Source organism: Clavelina lepadiformis, chromosome 5 (genome assembly GCF_947623445.1).
Source record: "Clavelina lepadiformis chromosome 5, kaClaLepa1.1, whole genome shotgun sequence".
Classification (NCBI taxonomy): domain Eukaryota; kingdom Metazoa; phylum Chordata; class Ascidiacea; order Aplousobranchia; family Clavelinidae; genus Clavelina; species Clavelina lepadiformis.
This window is the reverse complement of record NC_135244.1, coordinates 22,703,302-22,725,034: the sequence shown is the minus strand read 5'-3', so window position 1 is coordinate 22,725,034 and position 21,733 is coordinate 22,703,302. Positions and strand designations below refer to the sequence as shown.

The window sequence follows — 21,733 nt, the reverse complement described above, 5'->3', positions numbered from 1 at the left end:
AATACTCATTCTCTTAACTAGGGTTGTTCAAAGCAGAATCGTAATCTTTTCAAGAATAGTGAGAGCAAATGTAGAATTTCGAACCTAGACGTTTCATGTCTAGTGAACGGAAACAATGTTAATAAATACAATTTAATTCAACTAAAACAATCCTAAGTCCTGAATAACCCAGCACTCAGAAACAGATTTTTTAATTTTTTCATTTAAAAACTCCAAAATTAAAGTAGACTTATCAACCCATTTAAGCAAACTGAAAAACCAACAGTTGGCATGTAAGCCCACATATGCAAGACCAAAAAACAGCAGTGGGCTTATACGATGTAGGCTACCTATTTCTACCGTGCAAAGTTCTTACATACCACAGTACTTCGAATGAATGAACGTAACTTCGGCAATTTACCCAAGGTCGTTGTAAGTAAACTTTGTTTTTCTAGACATCAACTTTGTTATTCGTATTCGTTTTAAAACTATAAATGTCCTGAACACTCAGCATTTGTCTTTCTATACTTTCTATTTCAACAAGTTTATGACGCAAAATTATGTTTCTTTGGTGATACACTTAATGAGCAAAAACCTTCTTGACGTTACATAACATCATTTACGCCTTGGCCATGCGTCAAATGCATGATTATAATTAATCAACGTACGGACGTTACGTCACCACAACCGAACTTTTTCCTTCTTATTCTTACACTTGCAATAATAAGCAAAGCTTAAAAGTGTGCGAGCGAATTATGTTGAAACGATAAACAAGAAAAAAGATAACGCTTTGGTTCATGCACGTGACGTCATGACGTACATGCGAATATCGTTCGTTCTTGCAGGAAGGAGAAAAACGTAAGTGGGCTGCTAACACGTAACAAAAGATTTTCGAATCCCAGGATTCGTTAAACCGCACAATTTGGATTGAAATATCTGTGTATTTAAAATTCTACTTTGGTTATCCCTACTCCTAACCCAGTGCTTTTCAACTTTTTCAAATTTAGACCTGAAACATCTTAGCGACCCAAATCGTCACAACAATATAATTTAAACCATTGCGTTTAAAATTTCTTAAGTTAATTATCATTGCTTATAAATCTTATCACAAATTGCCTGAAAACACAAATCTCATCGTTACCATCGCATGTAGCATAAAACTTCTTTTTTTTTAATTGCAATTTTGAGACGCCGTGTATGTTTAAGCAATTTTGAGTCATCAAATATTTCCAAAAGCTGATATAATGTGTTTGATTTCCTTGCCTTGTTTAATTCAAGAACTTCTGCGTTTGGTTTGTTGGTATTTTTATTTCTCATTCGTTTTATTTTCGGCCAAATATTTTGAAAAGGAAAGTTTGAATTTGAAAATTTGAATCGGCAGATAAATAAATAAGAATAATGATAACGATAAATATAATTCTAGTTCAGTTTCTAGTTTTATCAAGTTTTTAGGTTATAATTCTAATGTAATTAGTAACATGTTAGTTCGTTTTGTTTCTAATTTCAATCTAATTGCTAAAACATAAAAAAATCTAGTTATCCAAGTCTGTTTTCCACGTTTTATTTATTTTGTTAGCGTTCAGTTGGTTATATACATGTTGGTTGGTTAAACCATGCTGATTCTTTTTGCCCACTGTGTTACTTAATTTTGTTTCTTTTACGCCTCTGTATCTCTATGTCGTTAACCATTACGTCATTTTTTCCGATTGGCGTCCTGCATTTACTTCACGCATGAGTAGTTGTCCTTCTGAGAAAAAGAGAGCCTTTTGGACATTCTACTTTCTTGAGTTTGGAGCAGGAAACCTTCTTGTTTAGTTGCTTCGGTCTGCTGTTGCAGTTTTTATAATAATTTATTAATTTATTTTACAAGTTCGTTTGTGATTTAAAGTTGATCGGAGATGAAGTTTAATCTCTCATGAACAATACAGTTAAGCTGCATTGTGCAAGGTCTGTTAGTTTTGCGTGGGCCTTAAAAGCGGTAGAAAGCGGTAGAAAGCGGTAGAAAGCGGTAGAAAGCGGTAGAAAGCGGTAGAAAGCGGACGTGGCAGAAGAAAACTTGTAACACTATGATAGTTGCTTACACAACTTCAAACCATGAAACATGATTTACAAATCTTACATGGTGGCCCAGCCAAATTAACCTAACCGCCTATGTTTAACAACGGACCGCATGATTGTGACATCTTTATGACAAAATAGTCACTTTCATTTAAAGAGTATACACCGGTAAATACTAAACTACGATTATGAACTCACAATTATGAAAATAGACATATCTATGCACGCGTCTGAACCATATTACCTGAAAACACAATGTTTTTAGGTTCTACTGCATCAAACACCGAAGTTAAAGACAGAGCAATGTCACAACTGTTACATCAACAATGTTACAACTACGCTGATGTTAGGGTCTAAAATCTAAAATGTGAGACCTGTGTGGTCTAACAGTCATGGCGACAAACATTAATGCCAATAACCTGCATAAAATCTGCGCCAAGCAGATTTATGACGAACGGTGGGTAAAGCAAAACAACGTTAGAAGGCTCATTTAAATTGTTGAGTGATAACCTCTATAGTGGAGAGATAGGAGCACATCAATAACAAGAGCATGCAACATACAATGTCAGCATACAACTTGTCAGAAGCCAATCACTGTTTGATTTCATGGTGTCATAAAGCTTGTATTGTCATCACATTATGTGTATGCGCCATTCTGACGCACATAGGAAGGTTTATAATAAAAATAGTCTTTATTAATATTAGCACTTGCATTATTATGACATCAATCATCATAATAACTTACCATTCAATAAAGTTGATGAAAATGACCATCGCTTTTCTCCCATAGAAGGCAAGTTGCTATCCCACTTTGGATTGTCATCATTCAAGTCCAACATCTCAACAGAGTTAAGACAATTGCTATCAGAACCACCCATCAATAAAATTTGTTGATTGTAAATTACAGCAGATGGCCTTTCACGAGCAATGTTTGTACCCTGTAAGACAAAACATCACTGCATAAAGTCAACATGAACTGAAGTGAATTTACTAACAACATCAAGTAAATACTGGATATGGTGTTATTACTGGAGATGGCTTGGCCAGACCTAGGTACAAAAACTATCTGCAGGTAACAATACAATATGAATAAATCATGGCCCATGGACATGGTCAATAAAGTTATGTGGTTAAGAGGATTGTACAGTGGCACATAAGAATTATTTACGATTATATATTGAACATTTACTCATTCCATGAACGCACGGAATGTTTGTTAGCTCATAACTTTAACATTTATTCTTCTTAGTAGATTGCCAATTCGAAATGAATTTTCTGCTTTTGAAATAAAATGGTTAGTCGCGATAATTAAAACACTTTATCGTGGCAATATATTGCTGCTTCTCCAACAATTCTATTTCGCCACAATGAAGTTAATACTCGCGTAAAGAGGTAAAATTTGAACGTGCATGAGCATCTTGCCGGGCACCAAACGCCATTTACATTTATTTGTAACAAAAGACATTGTGACAAAACATTGATTTTCGATTGTGCGTTTTTCAACAAAAACCTGTGTGTTTGTTATGAAGACTAAGCACGTTGTTAAAAGTAGACAGTTACGTGAGGTGAAAAATTTCAAGTAAGTTCGAAATAACACCGTGTAAGGATGGACTTGAGTTAGCGTAACAATAAATTTGTGCCCGTCTCATTGTTGTATGTTTAAATCAGCTTTGTTGGTCCCCGAAACAATTAGTTTGCATGAAACCAGTCCGTGGTGTAAAATGATTGGAGACCGCTGATATAGTGCAAGCAGCAACATGGTTTTGTCTCAACACAGTCGTTTCACTTAGACACTTTTTCGTGACGTAAGACAAAAAGATCTTTTCCGGAGTCACAAAGGGCTATGGCCACACGAGAAAACAATACAAAAAGCAAAATAACCGGTATTCATTCAACACATCAGAAGCAATTAAATTTTGCATTTAAAAAGGCTCCTAGTAAGAAGTGAAATGGTGAAGATAATGAAATGGCGAAGTTGAAAAGAAAACATATCTTGATGCAACGATAAAATCTAACACGCAAAAAAACGTTAAGTTAAAGTGGAAATGGCTGAGTAGCATGTGGGGGTCAATGGATCTACTGCAAACAGCAACATGGGTTTGCCTCAACACAGTCGTTTCATTTGGAACTTTGCTTTTAATTTCGACAATTCTCGCCACTTTTCAAACTTTTTAATCAGTTGTCAAATTGACTGCTTTTACTACAACCGCAAATAATTAAGACAAGATTATATTTCGCACTTCATTAACTCATCCCTGGAATATAGGTTCATTTTAATTTTATTTCCTATTGGGGATGTCTGTCTGTGCCAGGAGCTTTTGACAAAAAGATGCGGCCTATCCTAAGGTTGGAATTGGTCATGACCAAACAGATCAACATTGTTGGCTTATAACTTTTTGTGAGTGCTACAACGCTGTGACAAGAAGACGTATGTCTATGACGAGATAAATATTTCGCTTGTTCTAATCCAATTTTATTTATAAAGCAAACATACCGGCATGTCACTCCACTGCTTTGTCTTGGTGTTGAACTTGACAACACTTTGTTGACAACCTAATCCACCAATCATGAGTATCTCATCAGAATGATCTGTTAAAGAAATTACAGCAAACATTTAAAAATCATTAACTCTGATGTCACCAAGACACGAAATAGAATTTGATTAACTTGAAGTTATGTGTAAGATAGGCGTCTTTTTACTTCTTGTCATTATCAGCGTCAAAGACGCGGTCTGTAGGTGCCACATAGTGACGTAATAGCATTGATTGTGACCAAATCGTATAACCACGGTTGCAGTTTTCATTAATTAAAATATCTCCTCATGGTTTCCACCTTTGCAGCATTAGTGAGTTTAACACAGGCGCATGTGAAACTTTTATCATAAAGTCGATACGAAAATGGATTCGCAGAACACGGGACGGAAAGATAAATTTAATGAAAGCGATATTTAAGTCAAAGCAAGCTTCCTTTATTGAGTCATTAACATAAACTTTGATAAGAAAAAGTTGATTAAACAAAATATTTCGATTGATAGATTGTACACTGTTTTAACTCGTTATCCCTGATTCCTAACAAAGCTAAGAAGAAGAAAAAGAAAGATTAAACAGCACATTTCTTTTTATAGATCCTTGACTGATTCGTTATTCCTGATTCGTAACAAAGCTAAACAAAAATCTTGCACAAAGTTAACAACTTATTAAACAACAACCGGCATCTGTGTAGTGGTTGAAGTTGAAAGGAAGCCGAAATAATTCAATTTAAATCAAGAAAAGAGCAAAGAAAGAGTTTGATAGAAATGTTTTTAATACAAAACTAAAACTAATGTTGAACTTTGTTATCTGTTGAACTTAAGATGTAGAGTAAATATTTACCTTTTACTTGAGATATCAATGAAATCTATTTATAAGTGATAAAAGATTTTGTTTGTATTTGTTGGTGAATCAGTTTGAGTTTTAGTTGTTTACCTTCTAACAGAAGTATTAATTAAAAAATGTAGTCACCGAGTTAAAAATAACTTATTACCGGGAACTTCTGCAATTTTCATTTTACGAGGTTTAGTTTCCACTTTTCTTGTCATTTCGATACCAGCAATGGATTCTGAAACAAAACAAAAATAAAAACAAATCCTAACCAAAGTAGTTAAAGAATGTTTCCTAGCATATACTGATTGAAGTAGTCATCCACTCATCATCAAATAACTATATACAATTTTTTATAAATCAATCGTTCAAATGCTTGACAAAAAAATTTATACAGATATTAGCTGACAATATCCAATTCAACCCAAAGTTGTAAGTCGGGCCGGGCTTAAGTTTGAAAACAATTTCGGGCCAGATTTGGGCCTGAAATCATATCCATGCTTTGTCACATTTGCATCGTAGTTTTACTTTCTACTTTTCAAGAATGCGGAAAAATTGCTAAAAATCTTTTGCAAAGAGGAAAGCTCATCTTAGAAAAAGATTACATTTAACAAGTGATATAAAAAAAAAAAACGAATCAAGTTGGGGCTTTAAATGAATTTTCGGATTCGGCCGAGTTTTGGTTTACAATTTAAGACCCGTTTACAACTTTGACCTAACCCATCACAGTTCATCAAACTTTGTTCAAATAAAGGTGATGTCGAACAACATTTGACAAAAAAATCTTTTATTTGTTGCGGTTCGTCAACCGTTAAACTAAAATAAACCCACAAGAAACTGTAATTTTGAATTGAAAAAATCTACAAAATACATGGGAAACAAAAATCCGGATAATTAAGCTCACCTATCTCATCAAGAAGTTGGTTGAAATTGTCATCAAAGGACCCTTTGCTGAAGTCGTAGTAGAGCAAGCCTGCTGTCATCATGCCTAAGAACATCATCACGCAGTTATGCAAATTTTATGGAATAAAAACAAGACAAATATTTCAAAATTCTTATTCTGGTTATTTAAGTTTTATCTCGATCTTTTTACATCATTTCAGGGATGTGACGAGCACGAGCACGAGCGCGAGCGCGAACCAGGTTCAAACGTTTTCACAACCCAAGTTTCGTTCCCCAGTTTACCAAATTAGATTCATTTGTATGGAAATAAACAAGAAGGAGATTGTTGACTGATTTGAAAACAACTTAAAAATATTTATTGCTATGTAAAACTTGCTGCCAATCACGACAGGGTCAGCTACTTCCTCAGCTATAACGTAACGTGCTTGCCTTGTTTACCACTTCACGACGTTAAGGGCTAATTTTCTCCTGCAATACCAGCAGCATCACAAATCGAGAAATTGCTTTATAGGAAACATGCGCGTGGGCTGCAAGAGCTATGTGGAAAAAAAACTGCGACATTTTTCGACCGGATTCAAACATGACAAACTATGTCAATACCAACTTCTCCTGTCTTATTATTGCTAGTTGCTACCCTAGGTTTTTTGTGCATAGACTGTAGCCATTATGTAGCTCCTATGTGGTGTGCAGAGTGCTATTCGTACTATGCTAGATCGTTCCGTTTCCAGAACCTACGACTCTTGCGACTCTTGTGACTCCTACGACGCGAATGCGTACACGATGTAACTTAATTCTGATTTGTGTTCCTAAAATATCACTCTCACTGTTTGTGTTTGTGAAATGCTAAAGCAAATTTGAAACAGGCATGAAACGTAAAAACGTTTGATGCTTGTTTCAAATGTTCGATGCTTTTGACAAAGGCAACACTATAACGGTATTTTGCTTAGATTAAAACATCTTCGTTTGTTTCATTATGACGTTATATTTGGTTGGTTCGTCCACTTACAAACGTAAGGTTGCCATGAGACAAAGATTTGTTTTGCGTTTCCACAACCTAATTGTTAGGTTTTAATTTGTTACCAATTTTGGGGTTTGGTTCGTATCCTTTCTGGACACGAATTGGGATAATTTTCTTCTTCAGGTCTTTTGCATAGTCAGCTTCACTTTGGCAATTAGCACTTCTCTCGTAGTTGGAAGAAGTAAACATCAGAACCACGTGAGCGTTATTGACTGCTTGCCCCATTTTCTCATAGATATTTCCTTTCATCTGTCCCTTGTCGATCTAAACCTGGTACCCAGCATCAGACAAACGATCATGGATCTAGAATAAACCATGTCGAGTTGATGAAGCAACAAGTCAACAAATGGAGTGAATTTCTTTACACAGTGGTGAAAACACATTGAAAAAAGATTTGCCTAGTTCTTAATTTACACAGGTTTGTAACCTACGTTTTGGCATTGTTCGACATGAGATCACGTTACGTTGTCAGTGAATTATGCGACGTGAAATACGTAAGAACTCACAAGTTATCTGAGGCGCGCGTAATCAAAGTAATTCAGTTCATATTTACTGCTGGTCTATTGCTTCAAACTTTGCTTGAAATTCAAGGCAAAATTACATGTATAACGCGCCGCAAATACCAAGCAAACACTTAAGATTAAAGATCAACTTATTTTTTGGATTTGCCTCTCACTTAAATAAACTGGGTCACTGGGCAATGATAATAATCAAATCTATATAAAGCAAAACGATTCAAAGCAGATGATTAAATACAATATGGCTCCCACTCGAGGAAGATTCATCGAGCAACAGTTGATATAAATTTTCAAGACATCGTAACATAACTGGGCACAACTCACCTTATGCGCCAACTCCTTCGAGTCACTCCAGTTGTAGCTGATCATGATGTGCTTGCTTGGGCTGGAAGTCTATAAAGACAAGATTTCTACTAAAAATAAAATGAAATTTTAACGCTATTCCCAATGACAGCCCAATGCTTATACAAGGAGATGTTTCTTAATTGTTTCTTGCTCGGATGAAAGTACGTGTACGTCACGAACTAACTAAGAAAACAAACGTCTAGTTTATGATATTATGTTGTATAGAAAATATGAAGGTTATTAATTAACCAAATCCTCATAACAATATGCGAATCAAGAGGGTTTGACCGCATTTCTTACCGAGCCACCAAAGATTTATCGAAATCATTTACTAAAGATCTTAATGATCTTAACAATTCTTTGAAATCTTAACCGACCAAATGATTCACAAAAGTACAAGAAGTAACGTATTCATACGTCACAAGAAAGTGATTCGCAAAAAATGTCTAAATTTTCAATGAACAGGAAAAAAGTTGTCGCCAAATTAGAAGCCAAAAAAAAAAATTGTTGAAGCTGTGTAAGTTGAACCGATGCCGAATTGAACCGGACACACGGACACAATAACAGGAAATCTTTTATAAAAGACAATCGATCTACCTCGCTTTGATCTGATTCCTGGTGTTAAAATCGATTTCAGGAAATAAAGTAAAAAATATCTCTGCTTTAAACCCGATTGCAATTTACTGAGAAGCACAAAAGTATTTTTGTGTTGTGCTGGACATTTCTTGAATATATCAGGAGCAGTTAAAAAACGTTGTTAAAGTTACTCAAAGTTTAAAAGCTGCCATAATAAATGATCAATCAATAATAGTAATTAATCAATGACTAAGTGGTGCAGTAATAATAAACAATAAAATCAAGCAAACAAACTAACAGGTGACAAATAAATAACAAAAAAATTAAAATGATTTTTAAGTTACTAAGTTCACACTTATTCACAATTTCAAGAGTACAAACTTCCCGAAGCCATATCAATCTTTGTGACATCATCAAACTAAGTAATCCTACGCACTATGGCAATGTTAATGACGTCATAATTTCACTTACGTTTGGTGATGCCATGTTGTTGCGAAGACGTAGTCAACGTAACAATTGAGCAGGAAAAACTGATATTTAAATCTAGGCTATAAATGTCAAAAACTGATAAAAAAAACAAACTTTAGTCGCCAGTGGATTATATTTTTTTGTTTCGCTCACATAAACTTACTGGCTTTTGGAACAAAAGAACACGATCGGCATCACATGTACAAGCATATTTGTCGACTCTCACACAATCGCCTCCGAATATTAGTATTCAAAAGTAATAAACACTTAATGCTTCAGTCATAATATTAACGTTGTCTGACAAATTGTCATTTCATTGAGAATTACAACTAAACACTTCTCGAACAAGTAAAGTTCACGTAAGTTTGTTCAACATGTTTTCCGTGTTTTCTGTCTGCGTATGTCTGTCCATTGCCTCTTCTGTTTATAGGTGGGTGGACAGGTGCGATCATCGTTGGTTGAATTGTGTTTGGCTCGAAGTCGGATGTCTGAGTCAATAGTGACACGACATTTCTTTGTTAGGTGACTGATTGCCTACGGCTATATCATCAGATCACTTTCGTGGTTCAAAGACCAAACAAATCTCCAATCTTGTATACGTCTCTCGTCATGTTATAAAACGTTGACTTTTTTGGTTTGATTACTATTTCGCGTGGGAACTGGATAATAATGATTATTTTGTTTGCGTGATTATTCCTGCATCATACGGCATTGACGTCACCCACATGCGGTTGCCCAAAAATGCCCGATGACGCAATTTACTGGTCACGTGATGAACTGGTGATTTGTAACAAATGTTTCCGCGAAAAGCTATTAAGCTATTAATCACGGCAATCAAAGCGACGCTTCTCTGTTACGTGGGACGTTACATCCGTGTGATGTCATAATTGGTGGTGTAATCTTATACAAAGTCAATGCATAAACAATTTCACTTATAAATGCTATCGTTTGCTTTATATTTGATCTCGAAATGCTTTATGGGTTTATGAAATTGTTAAATAAATATTTTGAACTTATTGTAGCGACTCCCTTGCCGCTACTTACAAATACAAAGTAAATCTACGTTATTCAATGGTATATAAAACTCAAATATCCATTCATCCTTTCCTCTCTCTCTCTTTTTGAAACCTACTTTTTCCTCTCAGGAAGAGCGTGATGGCAGCAGCTCTAGGAGCTCTCGGAACAGTTTGCCATCTTTCGCCCCGTCTGTCAGTTTGGCTAAAGGAACACTTGGTCGTAGCCTGGCCAGGCCGTTGATGTCATTATACCACCTGGTTCTTGATCAACCCGTTTGTCTTTTACCGGTTCGTGTGACAAGCATGACTTGGTTTGCAAGGTTTTCATGAGGCATTCTGCTGACCAAACTTTAACTCTTAATGTGAGGATGAAAGGCTCAACACTTAGAGATTTACGGATTTTGATGCTTTGCATTTAATTTAGAAACGTTGCATCATAAACCCTTCTTTAAAATCCCATTTCATTTCATTTCTATTCTTTGCACTCATTAGCGCACTCTTTCGGTCATTATCAACAATTCATGACCATGTATGAGAATTGGAAGGAAAACTAACTTATAAATAGAGAGCTTTGCTCTCTCGTGACGACCGAACGTTGAAGCTCCCGCATGACTGCGCTTGCTTTACCAATTCGGTGTCTCATTAATTGTTCTGCCTTCCATCACTCTTAGATACTTGAACTTCTCCACCTGTTTCAATGTTTCTCCGCACACTTCTAGTGAGCACTTGATCAGGTTTTTTTGAGAGGCAGAGTACCTCAGTTTTCATTATGTTTATCTTCATCGCGGAGTTGTTGCAAACAGTTGCAAACGATCGAGTGCATGTTGAAGATCAGGTTCGGAAGAAGCCAGAAAAACTAGGTCATCTGCAAACAACAAATGACTGATCCTACTGCTTCCAACCATGACACACTCTTCGCCAAGGTTGTGCTTGTCTATCCACTTCATGTAAACTATGAAAAGGAAAGTTTACAGCACTCACCCCTGGTGGAGTCCAACATCCAATGTGAAAGGTTTTGACTTAACACGGTTCAAACGGATACAAACTTAAGAACAATGGTACATTGATTTAATGGTTACTAGTAAGCTACCATAAATACCGTAATTTTGATACAATCCCCAGAGCTTATCTAGATAATCTCGATCATACGTATTTTCGAGGTCAACAAAGCAGGCGTAGACATCTTTTCCGTATTGCCAAGACTTTTTGAAAACTTGCTTAAGATTGAAAATCTGATCGGATGTATTCTGACCGGAACAAACACCACATTGTGTGTGCTTAAGTTGAGACTCAAATATTTCACAGCGTCGTTTTTCAATAAATTTGACATACATCTTATCAGGTAGAATTAACAGAGAAATGCCCCGATAACTAATTAGAACACTCCTTCTTGTCACCTTTCATGGGTATTGGGATGATAACACCCATTTTCCAATCTCATGGTGTTTTATCTGAACTCCATGCCACTTGACACACACGGATCAGCCAGAGGATTCTTCGTCGGTTCATGGACAGTCTGTTAATTCCATATTCACTTTTAGCCAAAATTTTACCTTTGAAAACAACTTTGTAATTGCAAATAAGGAGAACACAGGAACACGCATGTTACGTCAAACATCTAAATAGCTTCCAGGTTGCTAAGAACCTTAATTCGTCTCTTTGTGTTCTCAGCTGAACGAGCGATGGTTTTAATTCCACCTTCTGACGGTCACTTTTTCTAAAACGTTTAACCGCTGAGAGTCGTCCTTTCATTATTGTAGCATTCCTTTGACATAACTATTAAACAAATACAAAAATAACCTGGGTCGTAAACTTGTCATTTTTCTTTGAAATAACAAAGCGCAATGTCCATAGCAGCGTCACATATTCATAAGCTCTATGACGCAGTTAGTCATTCCACTGATATGTCTTTAAAAAGAGAGATGATTGGGAATTTATCAAGCTTTTATATGTCTTTTATATGCTAGAACTGCTAGCAGGGTTGATTTTAAATACCTTATGGTAATAATATCAGCTTTGTGATATATTTTCAACAAAACCATCTCTTTCTAAAATAATATGGTAATACAGATAATAATATTTACTAATATACTAATATTTCGAGAATATATGTACAGTACGCACATGGCACCTTCAAGGAAATCGTCACTTTTTTGGTCGTCATAGGTGAGAAGAGTTTTCGAGAAGAGAGCAAAGAGCGAATTTGTTACCAATCAAGTCAATCACAAGTTTCTTTTGCATTTGGCTTTGGAAAACATTCTCCTGTGAAAAGGACGTATTCCCTCGAGACTTGGCTTGAGCAGGTGATAGTGTTTGTTTCAACCTAACAGTGTACTTTGCGTTCGAAATATTTTATAACTTTTACGTGACCTAATGCGACAGGAGCACTAGGTGACATTTGACGAAAAAACAAAGACACTTGTTTAATCACTGTGAAGTCATGAGCAATATTTTACTTCTAACGAGTCTTAATTTCATATTAATCCCGTTCATGAAATATTTTTTCCGAAAGAAAATATCCAAATCTAGTCCAAGTGACGTTTTGACATTATAGAGATTTCTCAGCTTCCTGCTGCCGCAGCTTATTTGAAATTTTCATCCGTGTGTGTGTGTGTGTGTGTGTTGTGTATTCATTTGCCAGACTGGTGTCTTTATACCACAGCGATGAGCTAGGAATGTTTATTAGCTCATAAATTTAACATTCACTCTTCTTAGCAGCTTGTCAATTCAAAATGAATTTTGTGCTTTTAAAATAAAATAGTTAGTCGCGATAATTAAAGCATTTTAACGAGGCAATATATTGTTGCTTCTCTGTCAATTCTATTTTGCCTCAATTAAGTTAATACTCGCATAAAGAGGTAAAATTTGAAGGTGCATGAGCATCTTGCCGGGCACCAACGGTCAAATACTTGTATAAGAATGGATCTACTTGTGCAATGATGGACTTGAGTTTGCGTAACAACAAATTTGTAACGGTCTCATTGTTATATGTTTAAACCAGCTTTTCCGATCCGCATAACTATTTGTTTGTAAGAAACCGTTTAGTAGTATGCGACATACGGCATTTAACCAAAAATGCTTCTGATTGGATGATTTATTTTGTCCTTAGCTACGAGGTAGCAACCGAAATGCTGTTGTCAGTTTGTGTGATTTTGATTTCGGTTTTAACATGAGCTTGCTTGTCACTTTGACTTGTCGAATTGATTGTGGTTGCAGAGCAAAATAATCAAAGCAATTAATTATTGCAATCATTAAAAAAGTTAAAACAAAGCAATTATAACGCAAATGATTAAAAACGTGAAAAGCTGCAAGAATGATCGAATTTAAAAGAAAAGTGTCCTAGTGAAACGACTGTGTTGACACAAAACCATGTTGTTGCTTGCACTATATTCAGCGGTCTCCAATCTTTTTATACGGCATTCAACCAGAAGTGAAAATGCTGTCTGGAGTTTGTGTGATTTTGATTTCGGTTTGGGCATGAGGTTGCTTGTCGACCTGACTTGTTGGGTAAAAAATCTTCTTAACTTTTATTATTTTTACAAATTGAAGCGTCTAAACTAATCATAATGATCCCCTCTGTCCCAATTCTCGCTTCTATGATTAAATATTATCATTCTATTAATAATAATTAACTTATAAGCCAGTGTGTGAATTGAAATAGGTTAAGTTTGGTCTTTTTGCTAATTGTCAGCTTAAAATAACATAGATTTGTATACTAGTTAGAAAGTTGTATTCTACCTTGAGATATAATACATATCTTGAACTAAACTCTTCTATGCGAATGGTATTTCGATCGCATTTAAAAAAATTGGAACTGCCAGCTAGGTAGGTTACTTGGGCTTCCATTAGGTTGACCTACTAAACATATTTAAAGCATATTCGAAAATACATTAACTTAAATCGACCTTTTTAAGTCATTACTAGGCCATTGTAAGTTGAAAGCAATCCTGCATTTCGATTCACAAACCATCTAAATTGCTGTTAACAGTGTGCCTTAAGAAGAGCTTTTTACCCAAAAAGTCTACAAGCAAGCTCAGGCCCAGGCCGAAGTCAAAATCAGACAAACTGGAGACAGCCTTTTCGCTTCTGGTTGACTGCCGTATAAAAGATTGGAGACCGCTGAACTAGTGCAAGCAACAGCATGGTTTTGTCTCAACACAGTCGTTTCAATCGGACACTTTACTTTTAAATTCGATCATTCTCGCCGCTGTTCACGTTTTTATCATTTGTGTAATAATTACTTATTGTTTTAATAAGTGCAATAATTAATTGCTTTGATTACTTTGCTCTACAACCGCAACAAATTGAAAAAATATTTCAGTTCGAACTTCATCTGTGCATTTCTTGAATAAAAGTTTATTTTATTTTCACTTATGAGAGAAATCTGCCCGAGCAAATTGTTACTGACAGAAAACATAACGATCTTATCTTGGGTCACATTGGGCCATGCCCACACAGACACAGGAAACAAATTATGCTTTCAAATCATTTCGAAGTGTCACAATGCTGTGGCAATTAGTATATGTGTATGTCATCACAATCACACTTCTTAATTGAAACAAATTCATTATAAAGCAAACATACCGGTATGTTACTCCACTGGTTTGTCCTGGTGTTGAACTTGGCAACACTTCCTGGACATTTCAATCCACCAATCATAAGTATCTCATCAGACTGACCTGGAAAATACCTTCGGTTTCGTTAAACCAGCACCAGCATGAAGCAAATACAGGCCGGTTGCAGCTTGTGTACAATTTTTGTGGCAAGCTAGTTGTTTGGATTTTTATTTAAGACGTTAAGTTCTGTCATTTATTAGAAGAGATAAATGCGTCGTAACAAAATGCAAATGCCTAAACACTTTTACTAGAAACTGCACATCAAAGGCATGATAGCACTAATGACTAAACTCAAGGATAAGACGCAAAACTCGATCAAAATGAATATTGCAGTATTTGGTTGTAAGCATTGTTACATCATACAAAGTCATTTGTCAAATCTAATGCTACTGCTGTTGCTAGTATCACTATTTGCTTAATCATTACCATCCTGGTCCATGTAGTGTTGTATATTAAATATTATATTGGTTCAACAGCTCTATATTGCCATAATTCTGTTTAACAAAGACTTAACTTATATTAATATAAAGTGGATGTCAAAGACTTCATCATAGCCTTATAATTTTATGCACTGTTAAAACCATAAAACATTATACAAGGTCAGTTACTTTAGGGTCAGGGTATAGGTAAATACTTTAAGGTAAATAAAGGGCCAGCAAATTTTATTTTAAGAAGACCAACATGTAAAAACAATTTAAGTTATTAACCACTTTTTCACCTGGTATTGCCTTACAAGCTGGGGTGTCAGATATTCGAAAAACGAGTGATGTAACAAGAAGTTGCATGCAATCCGTGGAGTTGCAAACCAGTTTCTAAATCATTAAAATTGAATCAATGTTGGCAGTTTAGCCTACTAATTAGAAAAGTCTGTTTTGTTATGGGCGGATTTTTGCAAACAAAAACATTTTTAAACTGAAATTCTTCAACATCGACTCATAATATAAGGCAGGAGTATTAGATGTTAAACCTTAAACAATTTTTAATTTATTTCAAAAGGTTGACACAAAACTTGGCGATGCATGATGATGCAAAGAAATAAGCAACGTGTTCAAAACTATCAGCAAGTTACCTCCTTTTGAACAACTTTTATCAAAAAATCTTTAGATAAATTTTGCAGTTGAATGAGATGAAACAAATCCCTGAAGTCTCTCCGTCTATCATCCAAATGATGAAGTGCCCAAGCAACTGCACTCCTGTACTTGTCCTCATCGATCGAATCCTGAAATTTAATCAAGGCTTTGGTGACATCTAAGGTACCTTTATTTTATCTCAAATAGATGACGTGATGTATGTTAAAGCCAAGAACGATTAAAAAATATTTGAAGAAATAAAACATTGCAGATAGTTTGAACAACGCCATTTAATATTTTAATTTATTATGTTAACTTAATAGCGAAAGTAAATTAACTGACAGCAATATTTGAGAATTTAAATCGCGTTATCTTATTCGAGATAAGAAGTATCTTGCAAAATCTTGCAACAAACATTCAAGGCCATTCATGCATATATGAGCCAGCCTACATCATATGTTTGTCTAAAAATGAACAACTTTAGTATTGCACATTCACTTATAAATAACGCACGAGGTAATGAACAATTTTTTGAAATGTAACTAATATACCGCAGTGTATTTCTAACATGAAAGTGTGGATTACATTTAGCTTCTTGCAATTACAATATTTCACACAATGATGTAAGAGCTATCAAAACAAAAGGTTTTATTTAGATACTTATTTTATTTAGATATTTATTTATTTAGTTTTATTTAGATATAAAAATCATTACAAAAGAAAAACTTTCTAAGTTTACTTCATCACTTTCCAACTTCAGCATAGCCTTGACATCATCAACACCAAACTGAAGAAAATCTGCACTTTTCAAAACTACTCCGAGATTTTTAGAAATGAAAGTTTCAGCTGCTTGTACAAGATCACCCATGTTGTATCGGTTTGAATAAGATCGAATTTTCAAACAATTTTCTCCATTGAGAGATAATTTAAAAAATGTCCTGCAGTATTTCTTCAGACCTTAAAAAATTTTCCGATTCATTTAAGAATAAAACCTATCACTTAATTGCGATATAACTTCTGTTAAAAGTCACCAATTTTTACACCAATTCGAGCTTGTTGTATTACATATGATCGAATCATTTTTTTTTTGTATCGAATTATTTTTTTTTCATATGATCAAACAACTTTTATTTTTTATTTTTACAAAGAAAACATATGAATGATAAAACTACTGCATTCTTCATCAATACAATATAGAATAACTTTCTTGCTCATTTAGACACTGCAGTATTACATCAAAAATCCCATATATTACAGAAAGAATCTAGTCAATTTATACAAAGGACCACAGATATTTGGTTTTAAACTAACTTGTTGTTACATCCGAATTTCTGGGAATGAAATTTCCTATACTGTATATCCTCCATTATAAAAACCCGAGTTAATACATCCAGCCACTGTCTAATAAACCCATTTTTGATTCCCATATGCAGGCAAATAACGGCATATTATGAATGAAATTTTAATGTGAGTAAATGGGCTTTATTATTGTGAAGAAACAATGTCAGATCCAGGACAAATAGTGTAGCGTGATAATCTTTATCCTCAGACTGAGGAAAGTCTTTCCACAATTTTTACTCGGCGATGATGTGATGTGATGATGTATTGCCCAAGAGCATTATAACAGTAGCACTAGTGGATATCGAAAGGGAATTTGTTGTGGCAAACGAAGCTTCTTATTGTAGCCAAAGTTTCTTGCTCATTCTGGCCTTCATGTTGCATAAATACAGAAAATTCACTGATTGCATTTTGACTCATAGCAAGTTGCTTAGTTGCAGTTTCATAAAAAATAAGTTATTGCAACCACTGCTTATTACATCCGAAAATAGGTTGGTGGTGAGTATTAAAGGTTCTGGGTTTGGGAGGTACTAACCGCATTTTATTTTAAAACATTTTTTAACAGAATAAAAATCCAAACTTTGCACAGTTGCACATAAACTGTCGAAAATTTAAGTTACTTTTATGTGAAACTGAAAACCAGCAACCTTTATGCACAGCGTTATATCAACAAGTATCACAAAGTCAGCTGCATTAATAACAGTTACTTGTAATGCATAGATATTCTGCTGCTTCCAGTACATCATATACATTGTCATGAGTGAGGATTATGCAGGAAGTGTATATGAAGTTAATGATCGATGCCATTGTTGGACCACTGACTTCTTTAACACTTCCTTCATTCAAATAACTTTCTCTCATCTACAAAAAAAAAAAAAAACAGTAAATACTTCAAAAGTTTTATGAAATAGTGAATTAGTAAGAATTTAATACATTCCACCTTTGTAGTAAACATTTTCTTGAAATATTCCGAGAATGAGCCAACTACACATTTGTGAACAGGGAATTGTTTTCCTCCGGCTTTTATTGTGAAATCGCAGAAGTCCTTTGTTGTTGTTCTTTCCCTTTGTGACACATAGATCATGAAACAATAAACAACTTTTACTTTTGGCAATAAACTTAGCAAAATTTTGACAGATATTAACCCACACAATAATCGCAATCAATGACATAACAGCACGTCATCACATTAGAGTAGAGACTTTGTTATGGCAGGCAGTGTATAGTGATCATAGGCATAAGGTTTAATATCCTGGTTCTGCCCAAATTTTTAAAAAATTTCAAACGCAAACGGAAACGGAAAATTTCCCAAATGAAAGATGGGAGTAAGCTAGTCGCCCAGACTAGATGTCAGGGCATGAGTCAAGCAGCCAGTGGGTCGTGCTGTCATCCCAAACTCGCAGGCGATGTATTCCATGGAAACTGAGAAGCATGGTAGAAAATAAAGTTAGATATAACATAGTCTGTAACTTACTCCTCAGTGCCACACTCAGTTGGTGCCACACTCAGTTTGCCCTCACAAACCAAACAACTTAAATCTCCCAATTTGTATCAAGTTTAGTGACACCAGTTCACAAATGGTTAATGAATGGAACGTTAAGGGGCTGTAGGCCCATCCACCCATCCAACTCCCTATCTTAAACAATGCAAAGTAATATTTTTCAATTTGAATTTGCTTCTAAACAAGCCCGGTCACCTCGCTGAGTTTTTGTATCCGCCGAGATGTAGGATAAAAGAACTTAATACAGTATTTTGGGCAAATTCTCGTATCTGGAATTCTCACACCAAATGCTTCAACTTTTTAACAACTTTTTTCCTTATATTTTTTCAAAAAATCAGCCAAAAAGCCTTAATTTTGAACCAACACAAAACGTCAACTTTAGCCTGAACCCACACTCAGCAAACGCCATAACAACAACAAAGCATCACAAATTAAGGTCACATGCGCACTGGACCGGAACCATTTATACTTTTTCTATAATGACGTCTTGCATGCGACCTTCGTCACAATCGCCGTGTAGCCGTTTCAAAACTGCTCAAAATGGTCCTGCAGGCCCTTAAACGAAGTTAAATGAAGGTGGAATGGTATGGGTATTCCCATAGAGTGGGTTGCAGATATCTAGTCACAGTACCCGCCGTTTATGACAGTGTCAATCTGACGGATGTGTGTGTGTGCTGTAACACCAGGTAGGTGCGCAATACTCGGCAGTGGAAAAGACTAGATTGAGTCGATGTGCAAATGGTAGCAGCCCCAATCTGAGGTCACCAGTCATTTTATCAAGGAGGCATGAGGTGAAATTTTCCTACGTAATTACTCAAAGTGTTGGCGGTAGTTGAGCAATCTGCCCAAGGTATTTGGGGTCAAGACAAAAAGGCACAGGCATGGTATTGATGTAAACTTTAAGCTCATGCTTTGCTCCCCTGTTGTTAAGATGGAAGGATGCCGACATTGTTTTAGATTTACAGACCTTTATTATCTATTCCTGGAGATAAACTGATAAAGTAATTAAGTCTATACAAATGGTCTTCTTCACGAATTCTCAGTTCTTTGCCAAATGCATAATTGCCAGGTCATCCTTGCACTTAGACAACATTGCACATGATCTGCTGTTTCTGCACTCCACTCAGTTGATGCCACACGCAATTTGTACTCACAAGCAACAAGTCACAAAATTTGCTATTCCCAAGTTGTATTGAGTTGAGTTCAGCAATTCCGGTTCACAGGTGGTTAAGCGATAACCAAGTCATCCTGGCAGCGATAGTTTGGTGTGGTGGGAGTCAGCGTCGGTCATGAAGCTGCAAAGTCTGGCCATGTCCTTCCTGCCCTTTCTTTATCTATTTTTGTTTGAAAGAGAAAGAGACTTGAACTGATGCCTTATTTTCAACTGGTTCCAACAGTTGCAGTGTGATCAAGACTGAAAATGAGTGTCTTGGCTTTACGAGTATCTGTCTATCTTGAGTTTCTAGGTATATTGTTCTGAGTATCTCAGTATCATTGCGGGCTTTTTGCTGAAACTAAAAGTTTTGAGTGGTTCCAAATGTGTGAAACGCAGATGTCCAGTCACAGTACACACGACCCCGTTTATGACGCTTGTCGATTTATTGAGTGGCAGTGTATGGTGAGTGGTGAGGTCAACTACAGTAGACCTTGCATACAACAGGCAAGTTGGGACAAGCGATATTCATACGTTATATGCGATATCTGTTATACAGGAAATAATCCCTGAAAATGAGATCCGGCCTTGCAGGCTTTCGATGCTCTCATATGCTACTCCTCACACTCCTAAGTTATTCAGAAGACATAAAATCAAGCACAAATAAACGCATGCTTTATTTTCCTCTATGACATCACATTGGCTTGTTAGAGCACATGTGGCCTCATGCTGTGCAAAAGGGAATCACAACAATTGTGGGTGTTGCGCCAAGCAAAAAATTACATAAACCGAAACTATGAGCCACGAAGTTTGAAATCACTGCAGGACACCGTCCCTTGCATTCATTAATATTAAACCTATTCATTGCATTAAATAAGTTTCTACTTGTCCAGAGTCTGTCTGTCTCTGTCTGGGGCATAACAACTGGTTCTGGCTTAATCAACTTACAATATGGATCTTTCTTTGGTGTAGATGTGTTTACACACAACTGATCAATGAAACAGATGGCAAATAAATTAAAATATGGACTATAATGGTTCACGACTATAATAAAGTCATGACAATATAAGACAAAGTATGGAGTCAAATACTTTAAAACCATTATTAGCCATAATAGTTTTACTTATTACGTCAGCCGTAACTATGATATGTAAAAATGTTAGTTTACAATTCAATAACAAATAATTTAAAAATAAATAAAACATTTTGTGAAGTTGAATATTTTACACAAACTTGTGTAAATGAACACAGATTAAAATTAACAACTTACTTATTCAAGGTATTGAGTATTTCAACGGCATGGTTGTTGTTGAATTCCATCTTTCTAGTTTGAAAAAAGCAACTAACAATAAAATAGTTAAGCTAAAGCCAAGTGTTTAAAAAAACAACCTGCAACAGTTTAAAGCACAGTATAATCATAAAACTTCAAAGCTTACGTTTGTCAAACCAACCAACAGATATCATCAAGCACAAGTGAGAATGAGGTTGTTATAAAAATGAAAACCTTTACAAGCGCAGCAAATATTTTCTCATTGTAAATCATGACTTGCCTCAGCGAATGTTGCCTGATACCTGGTGGTTTTATTGTTGACATAACGACGGCATTAAAAGCTTACATTGTCTGGCTTATTTATCACTTTCGTTTTTACTCTGAGCCAATATTTGCACTTTGCGAACAAAACTTTTGCTATTGGCACTGTACAGACAATTTGGGACACAACTGAAGGTTAACTGTATTTGAATTGTGTGTTAGAGTTCGAGAATAGGTTCGACTTTGCTTTACTGTTTCCTGCTCACTGTTTGTGTACAAGTTAT

At 35.5% G+C, this 21,733-nt stretch overlaps 3 protein-coding genes and 1 long non-coding RNA gene across 4 annotated transcripts in view; 1 reads left to right on the top strand and 3 right to left on the bottom strand.

The window, feature by feature from the left end:
• Positions 1-21,733, top strand: part of LOC143459601 (uncharacterized) — a 218,744-nt gene that overhangs the window by 25,075 nt on the left and 171,936 nt on the right. The gene's annotated exons all lie outside the window — the stretch shown is intronic.
• LOC143458718 (uncharacterized) lies at positions 2,670-6,438 on the bottom strand. Its single transcript, XM_076955567.1, has 5 exons — positions 6,301-6,438; positions 5,560-5,634; positions 4,532-4,626; positions 2,783-2,975; positions 2,670-2,692 (listed from the first exon to the last, which is right to left on the bottom strand). Exons 1-5 carry the CDS (start codon positions 6,395-6,397, stop codon positions 2,670-2,672), a joined length of 483 nt encoding a protein of 160 aa, XP_076811682.1. The 5' UTR covers positions 6,398-6,438.
• On the bottom strand, positions 7,439-9,321 carry LOC143460653 (uncharacterized). Its single transcript, XR_013117926.1, has 3 exons — positions 9,228-9,321; positions 8,160-8,228; positions 7,439-7,620 (listed from the first exon to the last, which is right to left on the bottom strand). It is a non-coding gene; the product is annotated as an uncharacterized LOC143460653 (long non-coding RNA).
• On the bottom strand, positions 14,200-21,309 carry LOC143458717 (kelch-like protein 12). Its single transcript, XM_076955566.1, has 8 exons — positions 21,189-21,309; positions 18,205-18,328; positions 17,972-18,125; positions 16,666-16,883; positions 15,926-16,075; positions 15,575-15,668; positions 14,825-14,919; positions 14,200-14,364 (listed from the first exon to the last, which is right to left on the bottom strand). The coding sequence occupies exons 1-8, from the start codon at positions 21,236-21,238 to the stop codon at positions 14,200-14,202; spliced, it is 1,050 nt and encodes a 349-aa protein (XP_076811681.1). The 5' UTR covers positions 21,239-21,309.